The 24250-nt window shown below is 47.7% G+C and overlaps 1 protein-coding gene across 22 annotated transcripts in view; it reads left to right on the top strand.

Moving 5' to 3' along the window:
- The first annotated feature begins 88 nt into the window (after positions 1-88).
- Positions 89-24250, top strand: part of LOC141576681 (trafficking protein particle complex subunit 9-like) — a 145767-nt gene continuing 121605 nt past the window's right edge. For 9 of the 22 annotated variants that reach the window (XR_012505096.1, XR_012505095.1, XR_012505101.1 and 6 more), the window contains exons 1-7: positions 2536-5500; positions 5844-5977; positions 6399-6451; positions 8715-8827; positions 10234-10779; positions 17224-17383; positions 20440-21159. Coding sequence is in view for 2 of the 22 variants with exons in the window: in XM_074360121.1 (XP_074216222.1) it covers positions 1940-1969; positions 2317-2477; positions 2768-2814; positions 5372-5500; positions 5844-5977; positions 6399-6451; positions 8715-8718 (558 nt within the window). In the remaining 20 variants the exon portion in view is untranslated. The other 13 variants (XM_074360122.1, XM_074360112.1, XR_012505100.1 and 10 more) reach the window with 11 other exon arrangements.

Raw genomic sequence — 24250 nt, 5'->3', positions numbered from 1 at the left:
TCACTGCTATACTTTTGGTGGAAGCAACCAGACTTGGAAATTGACATGCCATCAGTTTCTCGATTTGTCCAAAACTCCCTGATTGGCCTTTTCCATTTGGAACTCTCTCCCTGATACTCATATTCTTTTTCTTTCATTCATCTTGCTTTCACATTCATACATATGTTCTACTGTGTAAATTACTTTTCCAAATTTTGAATCAGTCCATACATATCATGTGAAATGCTCAGATCTCTATTATTTCCACTAAGATGCTTATTCTACTTTAGAACCTTTCTGCATTTCTGTATTTATGTCAATAAAGTGAATAGTATTTCTACAAGCCTCATAGTTAAACAGTGTGTTTGTTTGGGGCTATTATGTAACATGAAATAATGATACATCAACATAGTCCTTTTTCATTCAATTTTATGTAACACCAAGATGAGGTTTTTGCACTGAAGACTGTTTCATTGAAATTTTACCTACGTTATGGACAGTCAGTTTATGTGAAAGCCCTCATTTCTCCCCTTTTCTGATATATTTTCCATTTGGCTATTATAACATATACCTTGGCATGAAATAAAATTCCAAATCCATTCACATAATAAAATTAATACATTTAAATTATATTTTTTAATGTTAAAAAGAAAGAAAAAACCCCAGACTCCTCTACCTATTAGGCATTTCTGTGGCAATATCTAATAGACTCCTTAATCATGACATTGAAGAACTGAGCTGATTCCAGCCCCTTTCCACCTGCTCAGCCCCATCTTGTCCCATCCCCTGTGGATGGAGAGGACATCCATCCCATTTTCCAGGTCCAGATGTTGGAACCATGTTCTTTCTCTCTCTTTCTCTTACACACACACAGACAGCAAATCCAGCTTGTTAGAAAATTCTGGCTACTCTGAATTCATTAACCACCTACTCCCTGTTCCCCACCCTCCTAGGAGCCACCTTCAGCCCCTTGTTGGACACCAAATAGCCTACTTCTTCCATCTTTGCTTTTCTACAATCTCATACACACAGAGTCAGAGGGAGCCTATAAAAGCATACATTGAGGGGGTGGGTGTAGCTCAGTGATACAGTGCATGCTTAGCATGCATGAGATCCTGGGTTCAAACCACAGCACCTTCACTAAAATAAATAAATTAACCTCCTCCCAAGAAAACCCAAAACAAAAGCATAAATTGGACATCACCCATCCCATCAAAACTCACTAAAAGGGTCACCATTCCATTAGGAGCCAAAGTCATCCTAAAGTCTTCCAGGACCCGGCCTGCTCTGCCTCTCCGCCCACACTCTCCCCATCACTCTGGGGGCCTCTGGCTCCGGCTCTTCCTTCTTCCTCCGGATCTATTCTGCTTCAAGTTCATTACTCCTTGAGATCGGCCAGGATTGCCTTATTCCCTCCTGCCTGCCTCCCACCCCACCACCATCACCTGAGTTTGCTCATATCACTCTTATTTTTCCCCAAGCTCTTGCTACCCCCATCATGTTGCCTGTTTTGTCTGCTAAATCTCTGAGCCCCCAGTGATGGGGAGTCGTGTCTATTTTGTTGACTAATAAAGCCCAAGAGCCTTGGGAATGGGTATAGTTACTAGATTCCCATAAGTAGTAGGAGCTTATACAGATTTGCTGAATGAATGCAGAGGTCCTGGTCCAATTCGATGGAGCACTTCTGTGTCCTGCTCAAAGATTAACTCTCCTTTCCTCCTGAGAGGGGGTGACCACTTCCTTGGTGATCAAAGGCAAGATCTATTTTCTTTATGGTGTTAACCTTAGGCGGGGAGACTGGGGGATCTTCATTTATATTTTAAAATTTGATTCACTCTGCAGTTTGTCTCCTGTCTATGTATCCTTTTGAGAAACTGTTTATGAGTGATCATTCTTCCATCAGATTGAACAGGATCCAGGGGGAAGTACCAAGCCTGTCCCATCGGCCATCCTGTGTGTCATGTCCTGTGACCCAGTGGATGCTCAGCACGTAAGTGAACCAACAGGAGTGAGTGAAGAGATGGGAACATCTCATTATTGTGGTGGCTGCACTCTGTCCGATGCCTTGAGATTTGGGGAAGGGTTTACAACTGCGGAGGCGAGATGTCAGGTCCTCTGTGCTGTTCCTGAGTGCCCTGGCCTTACCCATTCCCCCAGCCCACTCTGGGCAGCCAAGCCCAGGAGCTGGGCCACCGGCGATTGTGCTGATCAATAATCCACCTCACCCAAAGTCCGGGGGTAAGAGCGGCCAGCACAACTGGTTGTAGACTCTGAAGTCAGGTCCTTGGAGGAATTCCTCACTGAACAATGTTTTGGACCTTTTATTTTTCTCTATAGCCTCCAGCTGAAGAAACAGATTGCCTTAGGTACATGAAAGGTGAGGACACCTACTATCCCCATGGAGCCCGGGTGGGGCTGGGAGTCTGCTGTTTGTACAGCCGGTGGGCTCGTGTTGCTTTGGGCATCCCTGTGCCTGAATTCCTGCAGTACACTCGATGGTAAGAACGGGGGTGCCTGGCAGGGAGGGAAGCGGGTCGGGGGACTACACAGCTGGGGAGACGTTAACCTGGGGTGAGCGGGAGCCGGCTGATGCATGGAATCTCGGTGCAGGGAGCTCTCCAAACTCAGAGAGGTTCCCACTCCCGCAGGGTCCCTTTGATCAGGGTGCTAGGCTGTCAGCACTGCAGGGTCCCTGTGAGGATCATGGTGCCTTCAGGCAGTGGGAAGTGAGGGGTCCAGTGGCAATTAAATTAACTGTGCACCCAAAGCCAACCCCCGTCTCTTTCAGCCTGTTTCCTAATCTGCAAAACTGGAATGATGTTAACCATCCCGCAGGTTTGTTGATGGGCTGGGACACACTAGACAGCCAGGAGCTGGAATTCCTCTGTGCCCTGATTGTTATCCTTCCTTCACACTATTTACTCTCACAAGTTCAGTCTCTCTGTCTCTCTCTCATTCACTTGTAACTTTCTCTCCTGCTCTGGTTTCATTTGATTCCCACCCTCCTCCCAATCCCCAGATGAGTGAAATTAATTTCTGTGTGTCAGTTCCAAATTCCCGGGAAAGATGCTCTGTCCCCTCTGGATTGGTTGTCCAACCCATCAGTTGCAGTCAGAGGAGTGAGTCCCTCTGTGACCAGAGGAGGGGCTCTGCCCAGCCCCCCAGTCACCACTGTGGGAGCACAAAGCTCTCCGAGGAGGAGGTACTGGCTGTGACTTGGTGTCACTAAGTGTGAATTTATCTCTCCTCTTGCCCCACCTTCATCCTCCTAAACAAAGATGAAAATTAAACACTCCCGAGATTTGTGTCATGGAACACTCAGGGTGGGGGCTAAGAGGGCTGGATTCCCTGCTGAGTGTAAGGGGCTACAGTGACTCCCCAACGAGAGCCTGTAAAGGAAACAGCACCGGCCCCACCGGACACTTAGGGTGCTGAGTCTGCGTGACATTGAGCCAGGCTTCTGACCACAGCTCAGGGGTCTGGTCCGACCGGTTAGTCTTTGAAACCAACCAGCTTTGGATTCCTCAATCCCTCCCTGAGGTTTTACCTGAACCACGAGCTTCTGTATCTCTGAAGACAGATGATGAGGACCCTTCACGTAAGGCATTTGCACAGCCCTGTGCGGGAATTTGTGCTGCACGGTCTGCCCGGCGAGCTGACCAAAGTTCGTATTTTACTGATCTTAGAAATAGTCTGGTTTCCTGATGCACTGTTTCACTGAACAAGCAACAGAAGCCACCTCTGGCTGGTAAAAGCAAAAAAGGGACTTAATGAAAAGATACTGGGAGGGTGCATGGAGTGGCCCAGACCAGAGCCGACCCGGGGGCCATAGGAGATGTTGGGGAGCCCCAGGCACCAGGCTGTGCAGGGTGCTACCGGGCCCCCTGCTGCCCCAGCAGGGACCCCCCCCTCCTCCTGACACTCCACCTCACTGCAGGTTCATGTCCCGGCAGGGCCAGGTCACACTGAAGCCACCAGCACACACCTCAATGGGGGAGTTGGCCCCATCTCAGCTGAGGGCGTGCCTGGTGTGGGGAGAGGCCCAGTTAGAGGAAGGCGGTTCCCCTACTGTTCCGAGTTAATGCGCAAGTCAGTGCCCATCACTCAGGAGAGCCGGGCTGGTCGGACCTCATTGTGGTGACTAGGCCGTCTGAGTTCACGTATTACTTTTTAGGTTGGAAGGCCCAAGAGGGAGAAAAAGTGGAGGTTCTAGTACTTATTTTATATTTCCCATGTACCAGGTGCGGTAAGCAAGCCACTTCAGACAAGGCCCATAACAACCACATTAATAGGCCACGGAGAAAGTCATGCAGTCAGGCCTCTGCAGCACCGAAACCCGTGTCCTCATCAGTTCCGTAGTTACCAGTGGAAGTTGTAGGGATTTATGGGACTGCGTGCTCCTGTGGGGGCTGGGATGTGTGTGTTTAAATCCACATCTTCAGAAACTCGGCTAGAACCACAGCCACTGATTGTCTGCATGGAGGCAGAGGAGGGGAGGCTTCCAGCCTCTGGTCCAGCTCGTGTGGAGCTCAGAAGTTGCTCCTTCTGTCCTGAAAACAACACCAGAGCTGAGGGAGCTGCAAACCCACTGCTCTTCTTAGATCCACAAGAAAACTGAGGGGGAAAGCTGCTCCCAACACAGAGAGACAGCCGGGCAGGCTTGGAGAGTCACAGCTCCCAGGGCAGAACCCGCTTTTGTAGGAACCCCGGGGGCAGGCAGGTTTAACAGGTCCCTGAGGCCAGCTGGAGGCTCAGCGTGGGGAAGTCCGAGTGTGACAACACCAGGGGGCCAGTCAGAGGGGCCCCCTGCTCTTTTTCATGCATTTTACCTCCAGGACCGTATCCTGTTCTCAGAGTGAAGATCATAGGAAAACTCCTCATGGTTCCTGCCAGGAAAGGAAAAAGTAGCTCTATTGAAATACACCCAGAACATTCTCTTCCATTGTGGGGGGTTGTGTTTGTTTTTTTTTTTTTTTTTTTATGAGAAATTATTTTACCAGAGCCTAACCTACCTGGGGGAAGGGAAGTACCTTCTGTGTCACCCAAATTGGGGTGGGGGAAAGAGACACACTTGTGGAGGTCACAGCTCAGGGCACAGGCTCAATGAGAACTAATCACAGGACTACAGGTGCCCTGCTCTGTCCCGCTCCCCCAACACCTTACCTCCATGTCAGTAGGGCCCCTGTGTAATAACAGGAATAAGATTAAAAGAAGTAAATGTCTCAGGAGTGTCTAGGGAAAACCCAAAGACAGCGGGGAGATGAAAACAAGGACACACGGGTGGCTTTAGCCTCTCGCACGAATAGCTGTAGCAAACTACACGCAGCCCAGCCCCAGTAGATAAACAGAAAACCTCACAGAAGAAACTATTTATTTTGGTTCTCTTACCCAGTGCATTCCATGGTGCATCCTCGCCTAGAATTGAGTGGAAGCAAGTCCATCTCAGAAGGGACATACCTGAAGAGAAATGGCTTTCCAGACTCTGAAGGGCAGAGAAAGCACCAGCCTGGGTTAGAGAAAGGTGAGGGGTGGGGTAGGGGGTGGGCTGCCTTCTTCCCCAAAGAAGGAACCTTCCTGAGGCCAGCACAGTGGGAGGGAGGGCCATAGGGTGGAAGCAGCCAGACTTCTTCCTGAGAAGTGATAGGATGCCTCCAAGGGACCATTCAGGTGCCCAAACTGTGTCCTGATGGTGGGAGCCAGTCGGTCTGCCTCAGAGCCCAGGACTGAGGTGGGCGCACAGCAGGCCGGTCTTACTTGGCCGGATCCATTTCACTTCTCCGAAGCCCTGTGTAAAACATGAAGCGTGGACGACCTGGTGAGCACAGCTCTGCCCTCAAGACCGGTTTCAACTCCTCTCTTCCCAGAGAACAGCATCTCTGAGCCCGTCCTGGGTGACCTCACAGAGATCACCCTAGTGGCCCAGGCTAGTGACCGGGAACATGTACCTTCCTGCAGCCAACCCCAGACGTCCACTGATGCATCATATACTGGCAAAGATGTGAGTTCCTGTGCATTGGTCTAACAGCAGAGACTCTGCCACAGGCCCAAGAGGTGGTGTGTGGGACAAGCAGGGGTGCAGGAGTGTACGCAGTGCAAAGGTGTAAGTGGTGGCAGGGGTGCAGGGGCTGTGGAGGGTGCAGGCAGTTCAGGGGATGCGGGGGTGCAGGCAGTGCGGAAGTGCAGAGAGTGGCAGGGGTGCAGAGGTACAGGGAGTGTAGGGGTGCAGGAAGGTGCTCAGGCACGTGGCCAGGGTCAGAAGGCAAGTGCACATCCTCGCAGTCAGCCTGACCCCCGGAGATTAGTGCAATGGTCTGGGGTGGCGGAGGGGACGACGGCGGCGGCGGCGGCGGCGGCGGCGGCGGCGGTGGTGGTTGGGAGGCTGCCCGGGCAAGCCGGTCCATTTCTTCTCTTCCCTGCAGCCTGGCCTGGGGGGGCGTTGGCCGCCGGAGATTCGCCTGATGTTGGACTCCAGGTAAGCTTGCTCCTGGGTGGTGGGGCGGTTAGGTCAGGGGGCGGTGGCAGCGGCAAGGGGGCGGAGCGGGGCTGCCCCTGGCGAACTGATGGAATAGCTGCCTTCTCCCGGCTGCCGGGCCTGGGAGCGGCCTCTGCTGCCCCAGGTCGCCGCACACACCTGTCCCACTCAGCTTGCTGAGTGGGGAGTGGAGGCGGTGTCGTTAAGGTGCAGGGCCCACGGGGATAGGGGGGCTGCCGCGCGGAAGCCGGTCAATTCGCTCCGCTCTCCCCCGCGGCGGAGCCAGGGGCGGCTTCTGCTGCCGTAGAGGCGGGACGCCGGTCTCCAGGTGAGCTTGGTCCTGGGAGGCGGCGGCGGCGGCGGCGGCGGCGGCGGCGGCTGGGGGTTGGGGTCCGTTCCAGGGAGCTGCTCCATTTCTTCTCTCCCCCGCGGCCTGGCCTGGGGGCGACCTCTGCCGCCAGAGATTTGCCTGAGGTCCGGCTCCAGGTGAGCTTGCTCCTGGGAGATGGGTGCGGTGCAGTCAGGGGGCTGGGAAGGTGGTGGCTGCGGGGATAGGGAGGCTGCCCCGGGGGAGCTTGAGGATTAGCTCCCATGTCTGTGCCGCGTGGCCTGCAGGCGGCCTCTGCTGCGCCAGGTCCCGGTACAACCCTTTCCCACTTTGCCTGCTGGGGGCGGGAGGCAGGGTAGTCAGGGTGCACGGGTGGCGGGGGTCGGGGGCCTGCAGCGGGGGAGCGGGCCCATTTGCTCCCATCTTCCCCGCGGCTTGTCCTGGGGGCGGTGTCTCTTGCCCTGGGCTAAGAGACACGTGTATCCTATTCGGCCTGGCCCCAGGAGGCGGGCGTGTTACGTTGGGGGTGGTGGCAGCAGCGGCAGGTTTTCCCATGGAGCCGGTCCATTTGCTCCCATTTCTCCCCATGGTTTGCCCTGGGGGCGGCCCCTGTTGTCCCTAGTTCACCGGACGTCCATCTCCAGGTCAGCCTGCTCCCTAGAGGCGGCCACCGTGAGGTCAGGGGGCAGGAGCGGTGGCTGCTGCGGGGGTAGGGGTCTGCCTTGGGGAGCTGGTGGATTGGCTCCCGTCTCCCCGATGGCCTGGTGTGGGAGTGGCCTCTCCTGCCTCAGATCACGAGACACACCTGTCCCATTTAGCCTGCTGGGGGAGGGGCGCCCTGGGCGGTGCCTTTAAGGTGTGGGGGAGGCGACGGCAGGGGTAGAGGACCTGCAGCGCGGAGCCTGTCAATTTGCTCTCCTCTTCCCCACGGCCAAACCTGGGGGCGTACTCTGCTGCCCAAGAGGCCGGATGCCCGTCTCCAGGTCAGCTTGCTCCTGGGAGGCGGGCGCGATGCTGTCGAGGGGCAGAGGCAGCTGCGACGGCCGGCTGCCCCGCCTAATGGGGCCACTTCTTCTCCTCTCCCCTGACCTGGCCTGGGGACGGCCTCTTCCGCCCAAGATTAGCCTGAAACCCCACACCCGGTCAGGTTGCTCCTGGGAGGTGGGCGCGGTGACATCAGGGGTTGGAGAGGAGGGGGGTCTGCCCCTGGCGGGCTGGAGGATAAGCTCCCATCTCTCTGGAGGCCTGACGTGGGGGTGGCCTCTGCTGCCCCTCATTCCCGGGTCACCCTTCTCCAGGACATATTGCCCCGGGGGTGCTGTAGGGTGCGGGGGCGGCGGGTTGTTGGCGGGGGTATGGAGCTTGCCGCTTGGGAGCTGGTGGTTTAGATCCCATTTCCTCCGCAGCTTGGCCTGGGGGCAGCCTCTGTTGCCCCAGGTCGCAAAGCACTGTTTCCCTGACAGCTTAACCACCGGAAGTGGGCAGGATGTGCTGAGGGGGCGGAGGCAGCCGCCAAGGCAGCGACGGAGGGGGCTGTCCCTGGCCAGCCGGTCAATTTTTTCCCATCTCAACATTTGCTGCCCCAGTTTCGCAGGACGCCCTTCTCCAGTTTATCCTTCTCCTGGGAGGTGGGCTCAGTGCATGCAGCCCAAGGTCTGGGCTCTCCCCTGGGGAGGGGCAGAACTCTCTTCTTCTTCTTTGTCTTTATTCTTCAGCGAAGTGGTTACTGGCCCCAATTCTTAATTCTGAGAAAGTGTAGCCTGTGTTACGGAGGAGCTGCTGGACAGTGAGGTTTCTGGGTGGGTTTTCACATCAGCTGATGCCCCAGGCAGGCAGGAAATCTATTACTTAGAGCTTCTTAGTCTGGAGTTGGGGGATGGCCCCGCCATCCTCACCATGCTTTTTAAAAATGTGTTACTCCCCTCTTTTTCCTAGGTGACATTTTAGGTTATTGGGTCCCAGATTGCTGGCACACTCATCCCTGTTCTCAAACATCTTTTAAACTTGGGTGAAGTGATAAGTTGGGGAAGAAGATGATTTACTGAAAGGTAAGAATACTTAAATTTGCATTAAAGCTACATTCTGTCAATCTTTCTCAAATGATTTTTCTCTGATTCTAAATCCATGACCTAGTGAATGTTGTACTCCTGTGTAAATCATTGATCTTCACATCACATTTGTTGAGTGGTCAACAAGATTTGTTATTTAGATTATTCCTGAAAGGAAAAGCTCAGGCTTTTGAGAATTCCTTGTCTGATGTCACCCAGGCAGTCACAGTAGAAGACAGAGCTGATATAAAAATCCCTCACCTGCCTGAACTGCAAAGCTTCTGGGATTACTGATCCCTGAAATGCAGGTGACTCTTGATGATAATCTGGGGGATGGTTTACATGATGAGATTCTTCCAGTCCTGTAAATGGGTTCCGTGGCCCCAGCCCCGGGAGAGCTGGTCATAAGGGCCATATCGTGAGGGGTGGGATGGGAAGGCAAGGTCTAAGAGCTGGCATCACTGAGATTCCACACTCACTAAACACAGACCCCAGAGCCTAATTGTTGTCAGGTTCTGTTCTGGATTTGAGAGTGTGTTCAGACATGATTCTTGCCCTTCAGGGGTCACTGCCTGGGTGGAAGTAACCTTTACGTAAACCTGGGGAGGATGACAATTAAGTAGATGGGCTGTTATGATTCTCAGTGTGCCCAGGCTCGCTCTTCCAGGCACTCGTGGGACTAACGAGAGTCATGTTATTCACTCATACACTGATTTATTACCCTTGAATTGATCATTTGTCCCACAGTAAGTGAAACAAGTGATGAGGAACCTGAGTTTTGTCCCCTTTCCTAGCACTGATTGTATCTGTCAGTCAGGCGCCCTGCGTATGCATTGTGAAATGGTGGTATTTCTTGCCCAATGGGACTGCACTGTCAGTTCTGAGAATCAGGGGAGACACGTGGGTAGGACAGCACACTGACACACATGGCACCCCCCCCACCCCATGAGACAGCAATGTCGATGCTCAGGTGACCCGATGTAGACCGCGGTGCTAAACCTGAGCATGTTTAGTGATCTTGGTGGCTATGAAAATACAGACTGCCGGTCCCTACTTCTGGAGACTCTGAGGGTGTGCACCCCAGAATTCTGCATTTTAAGAAGCACTTTAACTAATTCTGATGAAGATGATCTGAGTGTCCCACTGAGAAACACTGGTGTGCGATGCACCAGTATTGAGGATTCTCAGGGAGCGATGTCTTTTCAGGATGGTCCAAGGGCCCTCACGAGACTTTTGCCTTGGGTGTAATTGTATGTGTTCGAAAGTGATGTCTCTCACTTCCAGTGCTTGTCAGCATGCTCTGTGCAGGGATTTGCTCTCAGTAGATATCAAAAACTATAAGTCTTCAGGTCACCGAGCTAGAGTGTGAGCGATCTTTTATTTTGGTTTTCTTTATTGCAATGCAGAGTCTCCCGAGAAGAGATTCAGACTGAACAGCTTTGTGTCAGACTTTGGAAGACCGCTGGTGCCCAAGGGGTTCTCTGGCAGCACAATGACGAATCTAGGTCCCTCTTTCACTGCTACGTCAATGAAGTGGACCGCTTGGACAAGGCCAAAGCTGGTATCCCAACCATAGCCCTTGACAGTGATGTTCGGCTCCAGGAAGCCATCAGATGCAGCAGGTGGCCAGAGGAGGAGCCGAACGGGCTCATGAAATGTGACACCCCCAGCTTCATCAACACGGACCAGAACTCTTCCTTTGGGGAAGATGATCTCCTGATTTTGGAACCACCGGTTGTTCTAGAAAATAAGCCAGTTGCCCAGACCTCACACAAAGACTTGAATTGGAAATGTGCTTTGTCAAGTGTTTCTCTGAAGATGTGAAGTCTGTCTTTGTATGGCAGGAAGTCCCCTTTCACAAAATTGTATGTGTTTGTGCCTGAGAGAGAGAAATGGAGACAGACAGAAAGACGGAGACAGAAGAGAGCCCCCTCAGAAGAGAGCTAGTTAAGGTGAGTTTTTGTGCCTTAGTAAACATTTGGGGTTTTGGGGGGAACAAAGTATTTACACTGTCTCATTCTCCTCGTTGGAAACCTTGGCCCCGTCCTCAGTGTCAGCGGCCTTGAACGGGGGTTGCCATGGTACGTTTCATCTGGCGCTGCCACATCCATGCTCTGCCTTTAGCACGTTGCTTTGCCTCCCAGGGCTGCCACCCTTTAAACTGTAAGGTGAGGAGTCTGGAGTAGATGATCCATCCCAGCTCTGCTGTTTTTCAAATTTCTGATTTCGTATTCGGATGAGGCTGGGATACGCCCAGAGCAGTATAAACCAGGCCCTACCTCCTGTCTCTTGCTGGGGCATCCCTCAGGTCTGTGCCTTCTACTCAAGCCTTTACTGAGCCCAGCTTTTGTCAGGAGCCCAAGTGCCTACCGGGATGGCAGGAGACCTGTCTCTCGTGGTCACGGTGGCCGACATTTCTATTGGTTGTGCTGAAACAGCTCTTCTGAGATCCTCCGGCCACCCTTGCTCCAACCTGAGGACAGACCTACCGTTCCTTTCCTAGGAGGAGGATCAATCCATGGTGCATTTTATGACAATCCTGTCCCCAGGAATGCACGGAAGGTTATCAGCTGAGTGAGGGGAAGTGCCTCTGTGTCTCTGTGTCCCTGTATCTCTGTCTGCTCACAGTGCCCTGCCACCGGCTACTGAACAAGAAAAGTGCTACTCACCATGCTGTGTGTTTTGCAGATGTGTAGGTGATGGTCTTGTGGCTCATGTGTGGGCTTTGTGCTGGGATGGTGGAGGGCTTATAAATACCTCATCAACATGTAATCGAGGTGGCCTGGTGCCACACAGACTTGATTCATGAAGGCATCAAGCCTGCACACTGGTTTGGAAACAACTTGGTTTTGATCAGTCACACTGCATGCATGACTCACTGCTGATCTCTGGGTGGTTTTTTCATTTTAGATTTATTCACCCAGTGTCTTCCTTAAGCTGAAAAATACATTTATTTCACTAGAATATTCTCAGGTTCTTTGTTTTCACACATCCAGTTGTTTAATTCCTTTAAAAATCATTTTGTGTTTATAATGCCTCCTAATATCTATCATCTCTAGGTTCCCAGTGGCCTGAGCCATGCACCAGATTTGATGTAGGAACTGTTCCACCAAAAGAAATCCCTTTGCCATAATATCTTTTGAGGAAAATATTATTCTTTAAGGCTCTAACAGTAAATCGTAGAACAAAGCATGGAACATTTATTGTAGTTAATACATGTTCATGCAAAAAGAAATGATATTTTCATTAAACAATGTTGATTTTAATAACTTTTACTAATGTGAATATTATTATTCATAATTTAAGTAACCAAATAAAACCACAGTTATTTATTATGAAGATTGAAAACTATTTACACTGTCTCTCAATTAGAGGTAGCTTTATTAGAAGACTGAAGGGTATTTAAAAGATGGAAAAATACCCATGATGACACCATCATTTTTACTGACTAAATATCAAGAAATGTGCAGGGTTAAGATTTAACCCTCTGCAAGCTGTCAAGTTAGCATGAGGTAGTTTGTGGATGCTGCCAGAAGACAGGAGACTCCCCCAGGTTCAGAGACAAAGAACTTCCTGCCAGCACAGCAGGCAGCTTGGGGTTCATGTTCATGTTGGTTCCTGAGTTTCTTTCCTTTTGCTGTTGTAACAAAGGACCACAGACTCAGTGGCTTAAAGCAATACACATTCATCATCTCACTGTTCTATTGTGCAGAAGTGCAAAGTCATTGTCAGTGGGCTAAAACCAACGTGTGGCCAAGGCTACGTTCCACACCGAGGCTCTAGGGAGGGATTCGTCTTCCTACCTTTCCCAGCTTGCAGAGGTGTTCACACTCCTTGGCCCAGGGCCCTGTGTCACTGTGACCTCTGCTGCCACTTTACATCTCTGTCTCTGACTATATAGATATAAAGGAAGAGTCTTCTACATCTGGTATGGACCCTTTTTCCTAAATGGACATTGTATCTCTATTTATGTGCAGATTAAAACCCCTTCCCTCCAGGGTGTGGTGGCATCAGCTCACAAGATTACCACTCTGGGCTTTAAGTGTCCTCTTTATAATGTCACCTGGGAACTTCTCTTTCCATAGTTAGCTCTGTGTTACATTTGTTGTTGTATTTTACCCGGCATTACTGAAAGTTTTACTTAAAAGGGATCCTAATTAGCTCTGTTTACCTGTTTCCAGAGCTGAAAGCTTCAGTTCTAGAGTATCTGTTTGATTTCTCTTAAAAATACATTCCAGTATATTTCTCTGGTGAAAGTCTCTGGAGGGTAAAGCACCAGATGAGGAATATCTGGGTTATATGGTAGATAGGTATTTACCTTTTTTAAAGAAACTGTTAAAGACTTTTCCAAAATGGTTGTACTATTGTAAATTCCTTGTGGTGTGTATCAGCTCTGGTTGCTCTACTTCCTTACCAGCACTTTGTAAGATCTGTCTTTCTAATCGTATTCATTCTTGTATGTATGTGTACTAGTATCTCACTGTGGTTTTTAAAAGCATTTCTCTAATGACTAATGGCATCTTTAATCAGCATCTTTTCATATGCTTATTATCCATCTGGATATCTTTACTGAAGTGTGTTTTCTGGCCTCATTCATTCATTCAGGTGTTTGCATTATTATTGAGTTTTGAGACCTCTTTATTCTGGATCAGATACAAAGAGAGACCTTTATCAGATATATGATCTGCAAATAGCTTCTGTCTATGGCTTGTCTTTTCATTTGCTTAGCAGTGTTTAGAACAGCTTTGAAGAGTCTTCATTTTGATAAAGTTCACTCTATCAGTTTCTTTTTAAAATAGATTATACTTTTGGTGTCATAGCAAAGAAATATTTGCCAAACCCAAGGTCATAAAGCTTAAGCCTATGCTTTTTCTCCTAGCTGTTTTATAGTTTTAGATTTCCTATTAAGATCTATGATCCATTGTGAGTTAATTTTTGTATATTTTGTGAGGTGTGGATCAAAGTTCATTTTTTTTTTTTTTTTTGCATATCACTATCTAATTCTTCCAGCACTACTTGTTGAAAAGATCCTTTCTCCACTGCATCCTTTTTGAGAATCAATTGTCTATATAAGTGTTGGTTTAGTTCTGAACATTCTATTCTGCTCCATTATTCTATTTTCCTGTTTTACACCAACACCATACTTTCTGATTACTGTAGTTTAAAAAAAAAAAAAAAGGCTGAAAATCAGATAGTGCAAGTCTTCCAACTTTGTTTTTCTTGTTCAAAATTGTTTTGGATATTTGGGATCCTTTGAATTTTTATATGAATTTTAGAATCAGTTTTAAAATTCCTTACATCCTCTTCTGCCAAAATTCCACCCATGTCTTTGGCCGTCTCCAAAGCCACATTTTCTGAAGAAGTCTCTCTAGATCCCAGGTGAAAGGAATTTCTGTTTCATCTGTGCTCCAATCACATTTGATAATATTTGATTACATTTATTCATATTTGGCTGGATGTACTTGTGTGATCTTTCCTGCCATATACTAAATCTCTCAAGATTTGGAATCTTGACTTGGTTCCCTCTGTCTGCTGAGAAAACTAGTTCTATGCTTTGCAGGAGTGAGCCCTGCAGTAAGAGGTATCTGCAGCACACATCTAGCTCATTGCTTGCATATCGTCAAGGAATCCTGCAGATTTAGAATTGTTTATAGATTGTTGTCTCCAAGACGGCTCAGCTTTTTTTATTTCTATTGCTACTGCTGCAGTTTCAAAGGAAAATGGGCTAATTATTTTCCAAATATCAAAGCATACTGTAATTGAGCTGTGACGCAAATTATGTGCTGCTGTTTCTTAACAACCTGCTTAGTGTTCACAGGTACCTTCACTCATGGAACTTTTGGGAGAATGTCATATCCTCAGAGATAGCAATGCTGTCTTTGGCGACCTGAGCGGTAGTATCTGAACTCACTCCTGCTGTTTTTCCAGTGCCCCCTCTAGCCCTCCTCCAGCCCTCCATGGGGGGCCTGCAGTTCTGCCCTCGAAAATCCTGTTGCTTCTCAGGAAGAATTCCCTATGAAACATATTCATGTCCTTCTTGTGGGGACATTCAGTCCAGAGACCTGACAGCAGGGGAAAATGTTTAGACTGCTTTTGGTAGAACGTAAATTCTTCCATACTTGTTAGAAGCAAATCCAATGAGGAAACTGTGTTGGCATCTAACAAATCAGGATAAATGTCTGATGAGGAAGATCAGCTTCCCCATCCCACTCAGGCGTCATGTTGATGTGACGCTCACCTTGGCTAACATTTTCTCCTGTGAGCAACGTGAAGTTCAAGGCGTTATGAATGGCTTTTTGTTTTTCTTCCTTAGTCTTTCCACATTCACTGTGTCTGGTGAGATTATATGAATCCTGCTTATTTTCAGCCCAGCACTAAGCTTTTTAAAAGGATCACGTGTTTAAAAGGCTAGTGGACAATTTGTTAGAAGATTGAAATCCTTAGACTTTGGTCCTAGAGTTGAATCTTGGTTACTGGTGAATGAGAATTCCCGTTAAAATTTTAAATTCAGTGATATAAAGTTTTAAAAATAGTTAAATATTAGTCAATTTCATTAAACACTATAGCAGTTATTTACTTTTAAGCCTGTCTCTGGGGCAATTTTGCAATGATTCCCTCCCTTTATTGATTCCCTCTTTATCAGAATCCTTGAGAGGTCCCTGTCATCATTGTCAGTATCATCATCATCATCACCATCATCATGGAACTGATTCCTCCGGGAGATTCTAGGAAAATAAAGAGCTGGACGGGGTTATGTGCAGGTCAGTGTGTGCATATACAGTAAGAACAGTTGTCAGACATTAGATTCAAGATACCCATTCCATTTAGAGAAGAATGTGGTCATGAAATCCTGATGTGCTGAATGAAGGAAGCGATGGGAACAGGGTAGTCAATGGAAAGGAGGAGGAAGTGAGCGAAGCGGGGAGCATAGATCCTTGGTTAGGTGATCAGCACATTGGTGAGAATGAGGGGAGTGTGATGGCAGAATCATGTCCCTCCCCGGCCACAGGGTAGCCACCTGTGACATGTTACTGTACATGGCAAAATGCATGACAGATATTTTAGGAGAAAAATCTTAGAGGATTTCTGACTTCTAAATTGTCTATCAGTTAGCATTTTAAACCCATGATACATTATTAAAGATTAGTGCAGGGGGACAAATAAAAAGGATTCATATAATCTCACCAGACATACTGAATGTAGAAAGGCTAAGGAAGAAAAACAAAAAGTCATTCATATGTGCCTTGAACCATAAAATGCTCATGAGAGGAAGTGTTACACAAGGTGAGTGTCACAGCCACATTCATAATGCCTGAATGGGATGGGACAAGGGGATCCTGAGATGAGACAATAGGGTGAGTAGCCTGGATTGTCCAAGTGGGCCGAATGTAATCACAGGGGTCCTTGAAATGGAGGACATTTCCCAGCTGAGTTTAAAATCAGAGGGAGGTGTAGCCATAGAGCAATGTTCAGAAAGGCTGCTGACCATGAAAATGGAGGAAGTCGTGGGGCACAAGCTAAGGAAGGTGGGTGACCTCTGGAAACTGGAAAAAAACAACAACAACAAGGAAACATTCTCTTCTAGACCCTCTAGAAGGAAGGAACCCTGCTGCTACCTTGAATTTAGCCCAATGAGAACTGTGTTGGATCTCTGACCTCCACAGCCATAAGCTGATAAATCTGCGCTGGTTTAAGCTCTTAAGCTTATGGAAATTTCTTACATTGGTAAAAGGAAAATAACATAGTGAGCCGTAGTGTAACGGATTAAAGGTATAGGATGGGGTGTGGAGAGGATTCTGACATTTACAACTAAAAAACGACCAGGTGAAGTGGGAAGGTGTTTTAAGGAAGACCTACCTGGCAGGGCTGTTAAGCAGACTGGAGCGAGGGGAGCATTGGAGTTAGAGGAATCAATTAAATCTCTACCAGAAAAATAAGGAATAAAATGTAACAGGGCTTCAGTGATAGTGGATGTAGGAATGGAAATGGGCAGAGAGATATAAATATTACTTTGAAATTAGCTACAGGTTTGATGACTGCATGTTGGGGAGACTTAGCCGATGTGTGGACTGAATGTTTGCATCCCCTCAAAATCCGTATGTCGAAACCCCATCTCCCAGGGTGATGGTATTGGGAGGTGGGGCCTTTGGGAGGTGATTAGTAGGATAAAATGAGGTCATGAGAGTAGAGCCCTCATGAATGGGATTAGTGTTCTTATACAAGCCCCCAGAGTGCTTGCTTCTCTCTGCTCTCTGGGATATGAAGAGATTGGGAAGACAGCCATCTTCGAGCTGGCAATCCTCTCAAGGATACATTGACCTTGAAAGTCTCAGCCTCCAAACCATAAGGAATATGCTGGTTGTTTAAGCCACCCGACCCACGGTAATTTGTTACAGCATCCCAGACTGACGAAGACAGTGGAGAATGCCTCTGAGTTTGGCACTGATTGCCTGGAGAATGCTGAAACCCAGGGAAGTGGGCAGCACAGACGTTTACTCATTTAATCCTGCCAACACAGTAGGAGATAGAGTCTACATATTCCTCGCTACTTAAAAGGTAAGGAAAAAGAGGCACAAATAATAACAACGACCACAAAAACAATGATAATTTGTCCAAGATTCACACAGAACCCCCTGGAGGCAGAGTGAGAATTTATACTCAGGCAGGCTGGCCCCAGAGCCCCTGCTCATAACTAATAAGTCAGATCACCTTGCTTATGTGGATCAGTTTTTTTCAACTGCGATATGAGGGTACTGTGTCCAGTAACTTATAATTTCAAAATACTTCACTGTAACGGAATCATTAGTCACAGGCCTTACAAACCACAGAAACCTACACATACAAAAATAACTCGTTAGGTCAAGATAACCAATAACGTTTTTAAATATTATACCTGCTGGGCCTTTGCAATAGAATGTCTTTTTATAATTCTGTCTGGCTACGGAATAACTTCATAATCCTGCATGTTGCTGGTGGCTCCCATGTTGGACAGCACGGGCCTAGAGATTTTAAATTACTTGCCCAGACTCGCCCAGGAAGCTCGTGGTGGGATCCGAGCTATAGTCTGGGACTTTTCCTTCCTATCCAACAAGTCCCTCATGGAAGTTTAGAAGCTTCTCCTTTGATGCCCAGCTGTCTATCCGTACTTATAACATCTTGTCAGGTGTTCCAGCCTGCTCCTGAACATCAGCCAGAACCCACTTCTGCTCTATTTTGTCCAGGTAATACCTTCTAGCAACTTCCATTGCCTTCTTGGCATCAGTTCTTACCTGGAAGGGTAGTGGCTAGAGGTGGAAATGTGTCCACATGACAGGTTTTTCATAAACATAGCAGGAGTGGTCAAGAGAATAAAACGTCAGGAGGATGAGTAGGAGCAGGTCATTTAATATACCAAATGGGTACTTTCAATGTCTGTGTTTCCATGTCCAGGCTTGTTCTGCTCGTGCATTACAGGCCAATAAATCAGGAGACCAGGTTTTGGGGCAAGAAATAGCGACTTTAATTTGGAAAGCCAGCTGAGAAATGGTAGAATAATGTCCTGGGGAACCATCACCCCAAGTCAGATTTCAGGCTCTTCTTATATTAAAAATGGGAAGTGGGAATGCTTGGTTGTTGCAAACTTGGTGTATGAATTCTTTGTTGTTAGAATCCTTTGTTCTTGCAGCTCTTCACCTGGGTCACATCCGTGTAAACCTCCAACAAACAAATGTTATTTTCTATTCTGTAACTTGTTATCTTTATGTGAATAGAAAAGTGTTAATATCCTTCAAAGTCAGAGCCTTGAGAATAGGGTCTCCTGTATATTTCAGGCTCTAGGCAACATTGTTTTACAAAAGGTGCAGAACCAACAAGACTAAGCCTAGGAAACAGGGCACAGGGTTAAAGTCAAAGGAACAGATCTAATATGGAGTCAGATTTTTTTCTTTCCTATTTCAGTAGTGCCATGGAGAAGGCAGTTTGGGCAGCTTTTTGTAGGGTCCTGGAGGCTTTCTCTCTCAGCCTCTGTGTGCCTCTGTTGAAAACCCTTCATAGCTATCTGGCCTGCTGGAAAACCACTCCGCCTGTTTTGCCCTGAAGATGTGTTCTGTTTATAACTGATCTCTACTTCTTGGAAAACAACTCAATATAAACTCAGTTGGTTTTCCACCAGCCATGGGCAGGGGTGAGGAATAGCACTTTATTATTTTATGAAAAAAAAATAAAAGAAGTCTTAAAACAGCACTGGGCACATAGGAGAGAGTCAATAAATGCTTCCTGGCTTAAATCAAAAGTGATGGCTCAGTGATTCCATGGCTGCTGTATTTGCTGAGCTTGCTACTCCTTTGCTCCATTACACATTTTTTGTTTTAACTGAAAAAGAAATACATGCATGTGGTTAAAAAATTTCAAACAGAGCACAAAAATACACAAGTGAAAGAAGTTTTCCCTCATCCTCTCTTCTTTCAGCCCTCCCTGGAGATGCCACTGTTTACAATCCTTTGTGTGTTTTCCAGATATGCTATGCACATTCCGACCTATGTATGTAAATTCCTTTAAAGTATTACTTATTTTTAACTTAAAGGGATTTAAATCCTCAAGTGTCTTCTGCCCTGGTAATAGAAAAGAACAAATCTGACTCCATATTAGATCTGTTCCTTTGACTTTACCCTGTGCTCTGTCTCCTAGGCTTCATCTTGCTTGTAAAACAATGTTGCCTAGAGCCTAAAATATACAGGAGAGCCTATTTTGAATGCTCTGACCTTTAAGGATATTTAACACTTTTCTATTCATATAAAGATAACAAGTTACCTAATAGAAAATAACGTTTGTTTTGTTGGAGGTTTACAGGGATCTGACCCAGGCAGATAGCTGCAAGAACAAAGGATTCTAACAACAAAGAATTACTACATCAAGAAGATTGCAAAAACCAAGCTCGTAGGAAAGGAGCCTGAATTCTGACTTGGGGAGATGGTTTTCCAGGACATTAGTGTGCCATCTAGGTCTACAGAAAGTTGCTATTCCATGCCCCAACACCTGGTCTCCCAACTTACTGGCCTGTCCTGCACTAAGGAGAATGAATTTGGACTCAGTAACACTCCTATCTTCCTAGCAAGCTGGGCAGTGGAATTGAGGGCAGCTATCCCACACCCAGGGACATACTGTGTGCCCTTGATGGTTCCCCGAGGGTGGGGTGTGGTTTACCCAGGAAGGATGGGGACTATGCACCAACACTCAGGCAGTATGCTCCTTTTGGGATCTGACCTTGTACCTCCCGCTCCCTGCCAGCACAACACCTGGGACAGTGGAGGTAAGGAAGAGATCTTGCCTGCCTGTGTCCCAGCGTGTAAAAGGGGAATATGTACTCTTTCCAAGGTACTTCTGAGCGACAACACCTGCGGGTGCTTGGTTCCCAGAGCAAAAGGAAACCCAGCTCCACTTGGGGGCAACGGGTGTGATCCCCGTAGGGGTCCTGCAGAGGCCTTGGGTGGAGGGCTGGTCCAGGGAGGTAAAATATGAGCTGCGGGCCTTGAAGGGTTAGAGAAGTGTGCAGAGGCAGGACTGCTGCCTCCTTCAGGATGCCCCAGAGTTAAAACTATTTCTCTCCATCTCTGCTACTCTCCTCCACCCTCCAGATCCCTGCCTTCTCTCTGCTCCTCCTGTCCATGTCTCTCCCTCCACTTTTCCCCTTCTCCCCTCCTCCTCCCATCTTCTCCGTCCCTCGCTTCCCCACCTTCTCTCGCAGAACCCAGAGAGGATCGCTGGCCCTCCTGCGCATGCGCAGTCGGTGCCAGCTGGAACGAGGGTTGGAAGCTCCAGCTCCGAGCCGGATATCGGCCCCAAAGACTTCTCAGCTCTTTCGCCCGGTAGGACTTTGGCTCCTGCCCCGGCGCCCCGGCCACAGCTGTCCAGGGCCAGGTGTGCACCTGCCGCCTCTCGCCCCAGCCGGGCTCCACTCAGTCCGCGGCTGGCGTCCCCTTCCCCTCTCCCGCCCGCGAGTCCTCTCCTCCCGGGCTGCCTCTCCTCGGCCGCCGGCCCGTCCCCGCCCCTGGGCGGGCTGTGTCCCGGGCGGGCGGGTTCTGCGGACCCGGACGGGAGCGGGCGGCTGGGGCTGGGGCTGGCCTCCGAGCGGGGCTAAAGCCCGCGTCCCCCCCCCCCGCTTTCCCTGCCCCGCGACCCCGGGGCTCCCCTCCTCTCCCTTTCCCGCTCCCTGGGGACCAGCTCAGTGGTGTGGGCGCTGCTCCCCGGGCTGAGAGCCTCCGGCTGTGAACCCCAGCTTCTCCTGGTGGAGTCGGGAAAAGGGAGCGTCAGTGCTGAGCGAGCTTCCGTCTCCTCCCTCAGTGTTTCTGCCCCAGGTAAGTACCTTGAACACTTTCACGTGTTTTGATGGCGGTGCTTGATGATGTCACTGTTTTTATAGTGAGAGGGATTACAGTGTTGAAAGCAAGGCTTGGTTCAGTTAAAAATGAGCTGAAGGCATGAGGCTGTGACATCCTCCATCCTTCCCTCTCCCAGGGTGAAACGTGTGACCGTCGATCTTAAAAAGATAGTTACAGTCCCTAACTAGCCCAGCCCAGCTAGGGTGTGTTAACAGGAACAGCACCACCAGAGGCGTTGGAGACTCAGGGGCATTGCAGTCCTAAAGAGCTCCTGGCAAAATTTGGTTTGTTTTGGTTTTTTTGTTCTTCTTAAATTGTGGGGCAGACTAGTTGTATAGAGGGAAAAATAATTGTCAAGAAATATTTTTTCACTTAACATGTTTATTGTGATATTGTTCACACACCATGAAGTCCACCCACTTAAATGCTACAATTCAGCAGCTTTAGCATATTCACAGTGGTGCAACGATTAATATTCCAGAACGTTTTCATCACTTCAGAAAGACCAGTGGAAATGAATGACCTATCCACCCCTTGCCAGTGCTGGTTCTAAAGAAGTTTCTTGGTTGTTCCTGACCATAAATTACCTTGTTACCCATAAAAAATCCGGTAGGAAATCTAAACAGAATTGTATTGAATCTGTCTATCAAAGCAAGAAGAATTAATGTCTTTATGGCATAAATTTCTTCTACCCATGAATATATCTCGGACCCTATATTTTCATATTTCCAGAGCCTGGCCCATGGGAAGTCCTCTTTAATTGTTGGGATTGTGAATGATGAGATTCTATACATCGTTTGTTGCAACTGAAGCCTTTCACAGAAGAGAAAAGTAAACTCACTGAAGCCAAGTGACTCTCTGATGGTCAGAAAGAGTGACAGCCAGTGCTGGAGTGATCCAGCGGACTTGGTGTTTGTAACCAGAATTCTCCAGCACCTACAGCTAAGGGGATCAGAGTATTCTTTTATTTTTTCTAAATGGCGTTGCTTTTATTTTTACTTATTTTTTAAAATTATTTTTTATTGAAGTGTAGTCAATTTAGAATGTTAGTTTCAGATGTACAGCAGAGATTCAGTTATAAACATATGCATATGTATCTACATATGTTTAAATTGTTTTTAGTACAACTCATTACAAGAAATTGAATATAGTTCCCTGTGCTATACAGTAGGTCCTTGTCATTTATTTTATATTTATTAATGTGTATCTGTTAATCCCCCTTTTCCTGCCTGCTAACCAAAGTTTGCTTTCTATGTCCATGAGTCTATTTCTAGCAGCACCGTTTTTGCTAGTAATATATGCTGGTTGGCTGCTTTCAGTTTCAGTAATTCCACCTTATCTGTGGGCATTTTCCTTCTGGTGGGCCTGTGTGTGGTTTGCACACGTGATATAAGAGTTGTGTATTTGGGAGAACTCCAGGCCTCGTGTAGTGCCTGGTACAGAGTGCCCACTGAGCTGATGCTTGAACTGGGAAAAAAAACATAGTAAATGTTGGAATTTCCACTATGGTTGAGACTTCCAGGTTTCTATAACCTGTTTAGCCCACCTTAATGTTGGCTGCACCCATACTGGGTAATTTGGTGGAACTTCATGATATGGTGGTGTAGAGACGGGGCCTTGTATGCTTCTTCTCTTTCCGTTCTCTAAGACTCATTCTCCTGGGCCTTCCAGATCCTCCCCCAGAAGTGCCCAAGGCTGGCTTGGTGCTGCGCTGAGGCAATATTTGTTAATAAAGCCCTTTCCTCATCTCTTCTGAGCCTCCGTTTCCTTCTCTGCACAATGAAGACTTAGACTAGAAAAGTGCTTTTCAGTTTCTTTTAAGCCATGTTTCCTTTGAGAAACAGAAAATACAAATCTCTCCTCCCATTCAACATATAGATTTTGACACATCCTCCAAGGAGTGACATAGCTCTTTGTGGAAAATTGAAGTGATTGTGATTCCAGGTGGCACAGAAAAGACTCTTCAGACATTTATTGCAGGGAGAGGGCAGGAAAGGGGCAGTAAATCCCACTTTCTAGTGTGAGCACTGGAACAGAGGCTTGGGTTTAAATACAGTGTCCGACGTGGCCTCTCTCTAATCTTTTTTTTTTTTTTTTTTGCCTCTCTCTAATCTTGCACAATGTGATAAACCTCTGTCCCTCAGTTTCTTAATGCGTCAAGTTGGGGTGACAATAATTTAAGTCTTTTGTGAAACATTATACACATAAGACATTTGTTTCTCGGTAGAAACAAAACCTGCGAGAGAATCTGGGATTTCTTTAAAAAAAAAAATCTTGTCCACAGCACTCTGTCTGTGTCTATTTTGAAGTTCCTTGAGGGTGAGTGTTGGGTCTAAAGTCCATCGTGGGACAGGTGGCCCATGGGTCTGTGTGCCGCATATTGCCCCCTCCTCCCCAGTCCTCTTCCTCTCAGTCCTGGATGAAGTTCCCTAGTAGATTTACACAGAGATCTTGTGGAAATGGCTTTTCATTTTATTGTTTCATGAAGAAGGGCTGCCATCATGATATCTGTAGTCAGGTTTTGGTGACCTGAAGGCTATGCAATTACATTTTTCTATTTAATAAAAAGAAAAAAGTTACAAGTACAAAATTAGACCTACGGTGGTGGCAGGGGCTCTTGAAAGTGGGGACCATTAGCTTTGTTAGTTTCAGGTGCAGGGGCCTCTGGCCATGAGGACACATCATCGTGCTCTGAAGTTGGAGGGACCAGTGGGCTCAGTGGGAATGTTTACTGAGTGTATCTCATGGGCTGGGCATTGACCTATTTGTACTGTGTGTTCCTTATTTGAGACAGTGAGCTCATTTAACCTCAATAGCCTCTTTAATAAATTAGACTTTTTATTTTGAGATATAATGTAGATTCCCATGTAGTTGTAAGAGATATTATGGAGAGGGCCTACGGACATTTTGCCCAAATTTCTTTAAAGGTTCCATCTTGCAAAGTTGGGATACAATTCAGTAATGACTCACTAATCCTTTGAGGTTTGTGTTATTGCCCTCATTTTCTATTCATGATTAAACTGGGGTTAAGAGGAGCACACAGGCCTGCCCAGGTCACCCATGGTTA

This window comes from Camelus bactrianus, unplaced genomic scaffold (genome assembly GCF_048773025.1).
Source record: "Camelus bactrianus isolate YW-2024 breed Bactrian camel unplaced genomic scaffold, ASM4877302v1 HiC_scaffold_157, whole genome shotgun sequence".
In the NCBI taxonomy this organism is placed as follows: domain Eukaryota; kingdom Metazoa; phylum Chordata; class Mammalia; order Artiodactyla; family Camelidae; genus Camelus; species Camelus bactrianus.
Note: the sequence above shows the minus strand (reverse complement) of the source record. Positions and strands in the feature narration are given on the sequence as shown.